Source organism: Hydra vulgaris, chromosome 12 (genome assembly GCF_038396675.1).
Source record: "Hydra vulgaris chromosome 12, alternate assembly HydraT2T_AEP".
Classification (NCBI taxonomy): Eukaryota; Metazoa; Cnidaria; class Hydrozoa; order Anthoathecata; family Hydridae; genus Hydra; species Hydra vulgaris.
The window spans coordinates 2,200,428-2,213,133 of NC_088931.1; the positions used below are offsets into that span (position 1 = coordinate 2,200,428).

Below are 12,706 nucleotides of genomic sequence, written 5' to 3' on the forward strand. Positions count from 1 at the left end.
AGAGAGATCTGTGATCAGAAGCACTTAAGGGTGAATGTGGAGAAACTGAGCACTGCACAGTGGGCCAGTAGGTGGACAAAATGGGAAAAATTTTAGTTGTCTAATCTTGAAAACCTATTTAATTTTAGTATCTACATATACTAGGAGAAATCTATTGATAATTTATTTATATTAAATCCCTTAGTTACCAGGACTCTAAGCATTTGAATATTGAGATAAAATAAAAAAATAAAAAAATTATAAATAAGTAATTAACGGTGACATCAACGTTGTGTTATATTTCAATTACATCTACGTTTTTGAAACAAAAAATTAGTACATGTTATTCTAGAGTATTTAGAGATAAGAAAAACCAATGTGTGAAATAAATTTGTCATAGCATATTATCTCAGTTATACTTTGAAAATCACAGATTAAAAAAAAAAATTTCTTAAGAAACTTATTTTTTGCCGCACAATAACTAATAATTACCACAATTTGCCATGTGTTGTCTTATACTTATTTGAGCTATATGATGCTTCAATCGAGTTTTAATTAATTGCTCGTCCCCTTAAATCCCCGTTCAGATTTTATGTATGTTTTAACTTGGTTGCTATGGTACTAAATTTTGCATAGCAACAACTCATTTTTACATTAACGTTGTTTTAACAGTATTTTACTTGCGCTAAATACACAATATTGGGGGTATGTATTAAAATGAGATTCAGAATTCTTATGAGGTTAACTTTTTTTGGTTACTATGGATACCTTACATTGCATAACATAGCAACAACAACAACAAATTTTCGGTAGTTGTTAGTAATTTAATTACTAACACTGACAGTAATTTAATTACTTTTAATTTTAATTACTAACACTTGTAGTAACTTAATTACTAACAAGTATTAGTAGTCCAGGCGGCATATATATTATAACATTTTACTTTTAAATACAAAATACTTGTTACAATAATTATTTAGATATGGTTTTGTTAAACTTAGACATTCATAATTTTCTTCAAAAAAACAATCTTAGTATTTCAAAACAAAATATTACTGAAGATATATTAAAATTTATTCAGCCAAAATTTGCTGATTTTAAAGACGTTGATTTTAGACATGCTGTTCAACGATTTGTTTACTTGTATAAAAAAAAGTGGAAATCTGCAAACTATACTGTGAAAAATTTTGAAAAGAAGTTTGTGAACTGGCTTAATGAATATTTAATTGTCAGAAAAAAAGACAATGAACCAACTGCAAGTAGACGTGGTCGAAAACCAGTTGCATTTGATAATAGTTCTAATAAAACTAAAAAACGGCGTGTATCTTGTTTAATTGAATCTCATTCATCCAATGAATTATTTTTTGCTGCTAATAAAAAATTTAGAGATGAATCTGTTGTTATTGCTGCCAAGAATGTTTTAAATATATCAAATACAGATAAAGCAACTAAATATTCAGCAGACGAAGCACTGGCTTTAATAATTGATGCAAGTCTGACAAAAGCTTCCTATCAATTGATTAGAAGCGGAGCCTTGGAGAAAGAATATAACATCTACCCCGCTTACAATGATGTCAGAGATGCAAAATTGAAATGTTATCCTGCAAACATAACAGTAGAGGACTATTCAGCTTCAGTTCCTTTAAAAGATTTAATGACTCATACTTTGCAAAGAATCTGTGCAGTTCAGGAACCTGTGCTAAGGCACTTGATATTGAACGACAAAGCAATAAAAACAATGACACTAACGTGTAAGGCTGGTTTTGATGGTGCTACTGGCCAAAGAATTTATAAACAAGTTTTATCAGAACCCGACATTAACAGAGATTTAAAGCGTGAAGAATCATTATTTATTACTTGTCTTGTCCCATTGGATTTGACTGGATTTAACAACAGCAACGAAAAGGTGCCTATTTGGAGAAATCAAAAGTCGTCCTCCACAGCCTATTGTAGACCCATAAGATTTGCATACAAAATGGAATCCAAGGAATCTGTGATTGAAGAAGATCAGTACATTAAAAGTGAGATAGAAAGCTTGGGTATGATTTTATTAGAGGTTTGCGGATCTTCTATTGAAGTGAATTGTATTATTGAACTTACAATGATTGATGGGAAGGTTCAAACAATATTATCTGAAAAAAATAACTCATACCAATGCTGTTCAGTGTGTGGTGTCTCTCCAAAAAATATGAATAGTCTTGATATCCTTAATATAGATTATACTAACAGAGAGTTCAAATATGGTCTTTCCAGTCTTCATGCATGGATTTGATTTTTTGAGATGTTATTGCACATTGCATATAAAAAAGAAACAAGAAAGTGGCAAGCAAGATCTAAAGAACACAAAGAAAAGGCATCTGTAGCTAAACAAAAGATTCAGACTGATTTTATGAAAACAAAATGGGACTTGTTGTTGATTTCCCTAAAAGTGGTGGTTCTGGAACAAGTAATGATGGCAATACCTCAAGGCGTGCTTTTGCAGCATATGAACAAACAGCTGAAATTCTGGGTATTGACCAAAACCTTATATTCAGATTTTACATTATCTTGGTAACGCTTTCTTCAGGATATGAAATAGACTGCTTAAAGTTCAAGGATTATTGTTTTGACACTTTTAGACTACATGTGTCCCTTTATCCATGGTATTACATGGCTCAATCAGTTCACAAAGTATTGATACATGGACATGACATAATTAAAAGCCTTACATTACCCATCGGACTTATGTCAGAGGAAGCTTAAGAGGCAAGAAATAAAGACTTTAAATCTTATCGCGAAAATTTCAGCCGAAAAACATCCAGAAAAGCAACAAATACTGATCTTATCAATAGACTCCTAGTTTCCAGTGATCCTGTTATTTCATCATTGCGTAAATCAACATCACACCAAACAAATCATAAAGGATTTCCTTCAGATGTTTTACAATTACTTAAACAATCTTCAAACGATATTATTGTTTTATAATTTTTTGATGTAATTTAAAATTGATAACGTTTTCTTGCACTATTTTTTGCTTTTATTATTCCTAAAACATTATTTACCTAAATACTCAATTTTTATTCAATATAGGTGGGTCAAAAATCCGATAAGATATTCAAATATCAATTTACCACTTTGTAACTAAGGAAAGTATCCGGTAACTAAGCAATATAAGTATCCATAACAACTAAATTTAAAAAATTATCACTTTTGTAAGAAGTGTGATCTCATATTGGTACTCATGCCAAATTTAGTGAATATAGCACTTATAAAATATCTGCAGATAACAAAAGTAGGTTGTTGCTAAGCAAAATAAAGGTATCCATAGCAACGAAATAAAAAAATATTACCTTCATAAAAAGCGCAGACATCATATTAGTACTCATACTAATTTTAGTGAATATAGCTCTAATATTAAATTAGTTATGAATTTTGTCCAGTAAAAGTGCATTCTGGCCCACTGTGCACTGACTAGGATCAGAAACAAGACATAAGTCGAGTAGAGAAGGTAAATGATTCGGGTTGTCTGGAAAGTGAGTTGGAAAGTTGACTATTTGAGTTAGAGATTGAGAAAGACAAAAGTTGAGGGCCTTAATGCCAAAAGAGTCACTGACACTAGAGCCAAGCCATTCAGTGTGATGAGCATTAAAGTCACTGACAGCAACAATATTAGCTGATGGATAAAGAGAGAGGTCTTGTAAATGCCAGGCTGAACATGCGACTATTGGAACCTTTACGAATTAAAGAAAGATAACCATCAACACTAAGATCACAAGATGAGACAGCTGAACTCAAATAAGACTCAACAGAAGAAAAGTTACTTCGAAGACCACAAATATTAGTGAATGATAGATTTAGTGAACTTGGTGATGTTGATGGTTTTTTATGTTTTATAGTTTTTGGTACTTTAGTCATTTTTAAATTTGTTAAAGAATTTGACTCAAAGCATAGGTAGTACTCAGTACACTGTTTAATAGCCTAAAGAATTGCCTCATTAGTATTAACTAACCCTTAGCATTATCAAAGGGCTCCAAATGTGGCCTTGGCAATGCACATCAAAAGTACAAACAGGGACAACATCCATGCGCAACATGGCACTGTTAATACTTTGATATTTTTCAGCTGTTGATGGAATCAGCCTCTCTGAGAGCTACCACAGAGTTCGGGAAACCTGACTACCAGCTGGCCTCAAAACCATAAAACTGAGTTTTAGAGCTGTACCCTCATTAGGAGATAATAGAATGAGTTGCCTAGTCATAAAAACAGAGACAGAAGCAAAACCCATGCATTGAGTCAAGAAGATCCAACATTTAACATCCTTAACTGGAAGCAATGTATTAAAAATATATTTATGCCAGCCTAATAGATGAAGAAGGGGTGCAAGGCTTATCAACAGATACAATCTGTTTACTCCTTAAGTCTTTGCCTAAGAAGCCTTCTACAAGACAGTAGCTGTAATCATTTAACATCTGTTTAAGCTGAATATATTTATTGAGACACCATCTCTAGCCTTTACTTAACCAAGAGCCCCAAGGCAGGGGGTGTTTTAAGTCGGAGTTGGAATCTCCTAGCCTTTGCCAAAAAAGGCGTATCCTACAAGGCAGCAGTGCATGAAGTAGATTGTACTGGTTTACATGTTACTAGTAGCAGGATAACCTGACCTGACAATATATACAATACTTTACTTACAATACTTAAGCATTACAGTGGCTAATTATTAGTACCCAAAAAATACACTATATTAATCCATTACAAAATCGCAGGGTTTTTTAATATTTTAATTTTTAGAAAGGGTGCTTAATTGAGCTTTATTAAACTATTTTGACTATTTGAGGCACCTCACAGAAAAAGGTACCAAGTCTTAGTTTCTAGTAACATAATTTGACATAATAGTTAGTCAGGTCAAAAAATTCAAAAACAAGATTATTGTTTTTTTTTTATAGTTTTATCATATTACAATACATATTAGGTGTTTTTTTGTGAAAATTTTTTTTTGCAAAAAAGGATTTTTTTTAAATGTGGTAAAGGTATCAACTCTTCATCAGAACTGTTTTGATAATGTTCTCTCCTCTAGAAGTAAAGAAATCCTTGTTAATAATTTTGTTATGCTGTATTATTAAGTTTTAGCGTGCCAGTATATAATACTTTTTATTTTTGATTAATAATCATTGAAAATCCTAAGAAGTTATTGAAAATATAACTTATTTTTATGTTATATATTAATCCTTTAAGCCGAGTATGGTGATCAAATATTTTATTAAATTTTTTGTTATGTTTTTAATTGTAGTACCAACAATTATTGATTGATAAAACAATTGAACATAAATGTTCTATCAAAGATACCCTGTTTTGCCATGCTGACAACTGCGTAAGGCAAAATAAAAACAACATTGTAATGCAGTATTTCTCTTGGAGAGTAGGGTTAAACCAAAAAATAACTATTATGTTTTTGCCTGTCGGTCACACGAAATTCTCTCCAGGTGCAGGATTAGGGATTCTGAAATCTAAGTTTCGGTGAAGTGAGCTTTGGTCAAAGAGTTTGCTGCATGCATAGAAGGTAGTACTCCAATTTCAAAATTAAATAAATCAGTCATCGTCGGTGACGAGAATGGTTCAATTTTTGTTCCAACATATGATTGGCAAGAACAGCTTTTACCTAATTTTAAAATGATTCCTAATATCAAGCAATGGCACTCTTTCACATTTCAATTTGATAAACCTAGAGTGATTACTTGTAAGATTGATTCCGACAGTGCGGAGGTAGAATTCCAAATGTGGCAACACCGACTTATCTCAAAAATTACCATGTCACAAATATTACAACCTAAACTTCTCTCACCAGAAAGACAATGGTATCTCTACGATAGCATCCGAATTTTTGTTCCAGAATGCGGGAAAGATTTAATTTGTCCAAAGCCACAAGTTGACAGGATAACGTTTGCCCAGGTTTATTTTTTAAAACCTACGATCATTACGAAAATTAAAAAACGGATATATTTGACTTAATATTTAGGTTTTGAACAATGAAAACATCACTAATTATCTTAAATTATTTTTTATTTTTAGGTCAGAGCAGCAAATATTCGCAAAACAGTTCAAGAAAGGGTTGTCAATCTAGATTTTTCAATGGGTTTGCCTCCGGTTAAAAGAAAGCCGTCCACGTGTTTTTACTGCAAACAAGTTGGACATATAAATAAAACAGTTCCAGTTTGCCCCAATTGAAAAGCAGATACAAAATTTTGTATTTAATTAAGAGTTGGTACTTTTTTGATTTTTCAGTTATGTTTCTATTTTTAAAGAGTTACTGAAATTTATTTGATGTGAAAATTTGTACCCGTAATCTAGACTGTATTATGCATTTAAAAACAGAAAATAACCACTAACTTCTTCATCAAATTGAATTTATAACATTTTAAAATTATGCAAACTTTCAACTTTAATTTTCTCAAAAGTGCTATTCTGGTTGTTGTCCCGCACAAACAGCTATAACTTGGTCAAAAATAAAAATTTTTTTTTTTCTTTTTGATCATTTTTCTTTCTATTATACAGTAGTGCTAATAACTCCATTTCTAAGACTTGGTCCCTTATCCTGTTAGGTACCTCATTTGTTTAAGTCTAAAAATTATTTTTTTTAAGATTTTGTGAGTTTTTGACATTTAACAGTCAAACTACAATTAAAAATGTATAAAAGGTAAAATGGCATTGCTTAATTTTAATTTAATAATTGAGAAAATGTATATATTACATAAAGCAATTAATTTTAATAGTCAAACATTTATTTTACAATTAGGAATCCGTAACTACCTGTGCATATAATCTTCTCACCATTATATAAAGGGCAATCTCCATTTGTTGCACTTCCAGGTTTTTCATCAAAATTCTAAACAAAAACAAAAACAAAAAAATAATAATGATATAATATAGTAGACTTTTGTCTTGCCCTTACTTCAATGCCAAGGGCGAAGGGGATCAGAAAAAAATTTAATCAAAAATATATTAACATAATAAAAATTTTAAAACAACAGAAATCAAATATGACAATAATAATAATAATAATAATAATAATAATAATAATAATTATAATAATAATAATAACAATAATAGTTATAATAATAATAACAACAACAGCAATAAAATATTGAGTAGAACTTAAAAAATTATTCACATACAACTTATAAAAAATTACATCTTTATCATCTTCATCAGCAGAATCATTGTTTGACATTCCAGCTTCAATAACATTTTCATAAGACATCTTTAGCTCATATCTTGGGAATACATATATAAGTGAATACGCAAGAAGTTTAAACAAACTAGTAACAGTCCTTCTTAAAAATTAATGAAACTATGCATACATTTTTTATTTGAATATTTTCCTAAAATATGATAGTAAAATTATATATCAGTAAAAAATAACAACTATTTATACTTAACATAATACAATAACCTCCAATGAGAAAATAATATTTCTCATAAAGTATGTGTAGCACACATACTTCATGAGATGAACACACATACTTTATATGTTAGCAGATACCTATTGACAATAATAAATTTGTCAAATCAATTTTTGAATTCATATAAGTTATTGGGTTCTTGACATATGAAAAGCTTTTTATTAAGTTTAGCATGCTTGTCTTCTCCATAAGATTGCTTTATATGGGATATCTGTGAAAGTTATTGAGATTATTAAATCATTTTTTTCTAACTGTAATATCAAAGACATCCTAAGAGGCTAACACTCTTCCTCAATTCCAATAACCTCTAGGGTACCACAAGGTTTTATTCATGGTCCTGTATCATTTTTTATCTACATTAATGATCTTGCTGATAATCTTACTTCTAAAGTGGTTACCTTGATTACCTCATATTTGCTGAATATGTACCTTTATACTCCTATCTTGACAAAAAGTCATCACTTAAAACAGGCTTCCCTCTTGAATCTGATCTCTCTTCTTAAACAGTCAGAGGTTGTAATAGCTTGAGAATTTTAGCTCCAGCAAAACTCAGTTATTTAACTCAACTAATTATCGCAATACTGCTGATATTCCTATTGATGAATGGAAATACTCTTACTGAGTCTTTTACTTTATGTCTTCTATAAAGAGGTTGCCTCTCTTTACTATGCTTCTGTAAAGAGGTTGTCTCTCTTTATCATGCCTGCCATTGTCTTACTCCCATATTTATTCTCTAACTCTACAAATCTTTTATTCACCCCTGCATCTAATGTTGATGCTCTTTGATATCTTCATGACAAATACCAAAAATGTATTTTAAAAATAGTTGAAACTGCTCTTTCAGCCAAGCACGAGACACTATCCCATATATACATATATTATCATGGTTGCTGTTCAAACAAGCAGCAACCATAATATTTTTTTTAGGTTTTCTGTCAACTTTTAACTTTCTCTCTAATTTTTCATCAACCTCATCTCTTAATTCCACTAATCACATCTTACCTGATATAGCCAACAAACAAATTGATCTATTGCTTGACATTCGTATCACTCTAGCTTCTGTATCTAAAATGATTTCTTTAAAAAGACTCTTCTTCAAATAAGAAACCACCACTTTCTGATTGCTTGGAGGTGGCATTTGAGCTTGAAAAGGATCTTATTTCTGCTACAGCATGGGGCTCTCAGTGGCTGGTGAACTCTAATTAAAATAAAACTCAATTTTTTTCAGCTAACTCTTATTGCAACAATCAAGATCTTCTATATTTATAAACCGTAATGTATTTGTTGCGTCATCTACCCTTTTGTCTTCTAGGATTAACTATTATTCCGATCTTTCTTGGAAACCACATATCAAACCCATTGCAAAATTAGCATCTGCTAAAGCTGTATTTCTTTAACGTGCTCGCCACTTTTTTACTCAGGAATCTATTCTTTATCTCTATAAATCTCAAATCCATCCTTGTATTGAATACTGTTGCCATATCTGGAGCAGATCTTGGAATGATGTCCTTTCTCTTTTAGACAAGGTGCAAAAGCGTATTATAAGTATAGTTGAACCTGCTTTTGCAGCCAACTTTCAACTGTTGTTACATTGCCATAATGTTGCTTCTCTTTCTCTTTTCTATAAATACTATAATGGGCGCTGCTCTAAAGAGCTAGTGTCTGTTGTGCCATCTACTAAAATTTATTCTCATGTGACTCGTCATTCAATTAAGTCTCATTTTTGAAACTTTGAAAGCTCTCATAACTCAGAATAATCTGTAATGGCATCAAGATCATTTCAAACTGATTATAGTAATAAATAGTAAGTCAGTAATAAATACTATCTTACACTACTCTTTGTCTTAAAAAATAAAATAAATAAAGTTGTTATGGGTAAATTCAAAAATCTAAGTTATTCTACATGAACTACTGAAGCAATGTTTAGTAGCTCGTTTATAACTGAACCTGAAAAAAAAAATACTATGGCCAACTGGATGTGATACTTTTAATCTGTTCCAGTACAAGACAATGAAAATAAATCAAACAGAAAAACTCCTAAATGCATTAAAAACAAATTCAGCTTTGGGTTATGATGATATTCAAGAAAAATTGAAATCGATTAAATATAATCTCACTCTAATTTTCAACAAGTCACTAAAAAATGGAACTTTCCCATCATAATATAATATAAAAAAACAAAACAAAAAAAAAAAATACAACAACAATAGCTTGAGGAGTGGAAGAAAGATTGGATATTTAAACTATTATAAATAAAACTCTAAAAGAAAATAAAAAACTCTAAAATAAAAAGAAAATATAATAATAGAATAATAATAATCAATTTAGAAAAATTATTATTATTACACCAATATGAGAAAGAAAAGGTAAAAAAATGATGATAATAACTATCGAATAATTTCTATATTGCCAATATTTGGTGAAGTTTTGAAAAATTAGTTGCCATACAAATATCAATGATTTCTCAAAAATTGAGAATCTCAAAAATTTCAGTTATAGGTATCAACTAATTCTAAAACAACAATTTGGCTTCAGGAAATACTTGTGAGTTGAAACTCCTATATTCACTGCTACAAACTCACGGTATAAAGCAATTGATTATGGTAAATCCATAGGTACTCTGTTAATACACCTATCCAAAGCATTTAAAAATATACCACATCAATAACTTGATGTGTTATATTATCAAATGCTTTGATAATATACTACATCAAGGAAAATGATTCACCAAGTATCTGGAAAATAAAATGCAAAGAGTTATAATTGATAAAAAATATAATTAGTGGAAGACAATTACTAAGAATTTCCAACAAGGAGGTGAAATTATACAATTCTTATACAAGAGAACTCCCAAATTCTTTACATTAAGAAATATATCAGTTTGTTGATGATATAACTGCATCTGAAGCTAATCACTTCAAGCAATTGCAGAAATTGTAGACCTCCTAAGAAGCAAATGCCTGATGATTATCAACTTCTATTAGATGAATTAACAATAAAACTTAAAAACAATGTGAAATTATTAGCAGTAACATCGGACCAGCATCTGAAATTCAACAAGCAGATTGAGCCTGTAAAAAGAAAATGCCACGCCTCTTTGAAAATGTGGGCAAGAGCAGCAGCAAGTCTACTCAGAAAATTATTAAAATTAACTTTTAATGGAATGGTGCGAAGTCATATTGAACTTGTTAGTTTACTTTACATTTCACTACCTAACACTCACTTAAGGAAAATAGACACCATACAAAAAACAAGCCACAATAATCATTTGCAAAACAACAAGAAACTCTCATGCAGCACCATTAATAGAGAAACTTAATCTTAAACTACTAACAGATAAAAGAGCAGATCTGAAATTAATTAAATCAATTGTTGAAGGGAAACGTCAATCAGCTTTAATGACTTCATCCAAGTTAACATGATGGTCTATTAAAGATAATAGTTTCAAAAAATACATATGGTAAAAAAAGATTTTGTGACTCTAGAGCCATTTTGTACAATAAAGAATTAAGAAAACAGAGAAAAAAGACAAAAATTAAAAAGTACAAAAATACAAAATAACAAAAATACAAAAAAATTAAAAACAATAATTATCTAGTAAAAGATTAACCTTCCAGCCGCGGAAGGAAGATAACTAATATCACATAAATGTGCAATAAAATAACCCAAAAAGATCACAGTAGATCCTATTCCCTATATATTTCAAAATACACTTTTGTTAATGCTGACTTTTTTATGACATTTTCCAAGAAGTATTTACGCAAATGAATCAACAATAAATCCGTAAAACTAACATATTTTTATTTAACCTTTGAGGAAAGCCGTGATTACTGATTATGATTTTACGCTAAATAGTAGTCTTTCACACAATATTTCATTTTAAAATTCAATTTTTTAAAATTAAATTAACACAGGTAATCATAAATGTTTTTGTTTTAGGGTAAAAGTTTTATGAAATAAAATGCTAAGTTAAATATTCCAAACCCAATATTTACTATGAAGTAAATTTTTCGTACTTTTACTTAGTAGTATTTAAAAATTTTAGTGTTGTGGATAAACATGGCAGCTAAAAACTTTTGACCTGTTTTGGAATCTACTGAGACAACGACCTTGCATGAGATGATGAGAAATCTTCGCTACGGCTCATGAACCTTAAGCGATGGTGAATAACATAATTCCCTTTTTTTTATATGGATCCGTTAGGAGCTTCTGATGCATTAGGGGTAAGACCATAGTACGACCATCGTATAGTTTCAGATTGTATATGTAGGTATTTACACCGGCTAGGAATTTCATTCATGTTTATTTATTATTACTTAATTGTAAAGGGATACAAGCTAAATAATATAAAATATGGTAAGTCTTATAAGTTATGAATAGACTACTTCTATAATGTTTTGAAAATGAAAAATTTTTAGTTTTTTTTGTTTATTTGATATCATGGTATTGTAACAACTATCAAATACAAATATAAAAACTGCATTAAATAAAAATATTAAAAATAAATAAAATTTAGTGTATATTTATTTGATGTTTTTAAATGTATTTTGGGATTTGTAATAGTTTCATAAATGAAATAGTTATTTATATTTTAGTATTCAAAAGTTTATAAAATAATAAACAAAGACAATAACAGTATTTATAAAATTATAGTTTCTTATATTTTACAACTTTATATTTTACAACAGTATTTTTATATTTTATATTTTACAACAGTGATGTTCTATTTTTTATATTTTACAACAGTATATATTTTATATTTTTTATATAATTATTTTATATTTTATGTTTTGATTTTATATTTTATATTTTTTATAATTATATAAATATTTTTATATTTTACAACTTTATGTTTTACAACAGCATTAATAAAATTTTAGTTTCTTTTATTTTAAGAAACTATAATTTTAAAACTTATATTTTTAAATTATATAATTATCAATAATGATACTTAAGGAAATTTATATTATAGTATATATACTTATGGTTATAACTATTTATGTATATGTATATATATATATGTATATATATATATATATATATATATATATATATATATATATATATATATATATATATATATACATATATAAATATATTAGTAGAAAATCACTTGAAAATTTTTTTTTCCATTTAACACTGTGTTTCATCAAGAAAGATTCATCAGAAATGCATTTCTGATTTAACACTGTGTTTCATCAACAAAGATTCATCAGAAATGCATTTCTGATGAATCTTTGTTGATGAAACACAGTGTTAAATGGAAAAAATTTTTGTTAAGTGATTTTTTA

General features: G+C 29.1%; 2 protein-coding genes across 3 annotated transcripts in view; one reads left to right on the forward strand and one right to left on the reverse strand.

The window, feature by feature from the left end:
- Positions 1–7,336, reverse strand: part of LOC100215007 (myotubularin-related protein 2) — a 54,946-nt gene extending 47,610 nt beyond the window's left edge. Inside the window, exons 1-2 of one of the 2 annotated variants that reach the window (XM_065811222.1) lie at positions 7,128–7,336; positions 6,763–6,838 (exon numbers count right to left, since the gene is read on the reverse strand). Coding sequence is in view for 1 of the 2 variants with exons in the window: in XM_065811221.1 (XP_065667293.1) it covers positions 6,763–6,838; positions 7,145–7,213 (145 nt within the window). In the remaining variant the exon portion in view is untranslated. The remainder of the gene's footprint in view (positions 1–6,762; positions 6,839–7,127) is intronic. The other variant, XM_065811221.1, reaches the window with a different exon arrangement.
- Positions 7,337–11,209: 3,873 nt separating this feature from the next.
- LOC100211414 (scm-like with four MBT domains protein 2) overlaps positions 11,210–12,706 on the forward strand; it is a 36,221-nt gene continuing 34,724 nt past the window's right edge. Inside the window, exons 1-2 of the mRNA XM_065811223.1 lie at positions 11,210–11,329; positions 11,461–11,638. Coding sequence (XP_065667295.1) covers positions 11,606–11,638 — 33 coding nt within the window. The 5' untranslated portion in view covers positions 11,210–11,329; positions 11,461–11,605. The remainder of the gene's footprint in view (positions 11,330–11,460; positions 11,639–12,706) is intronic.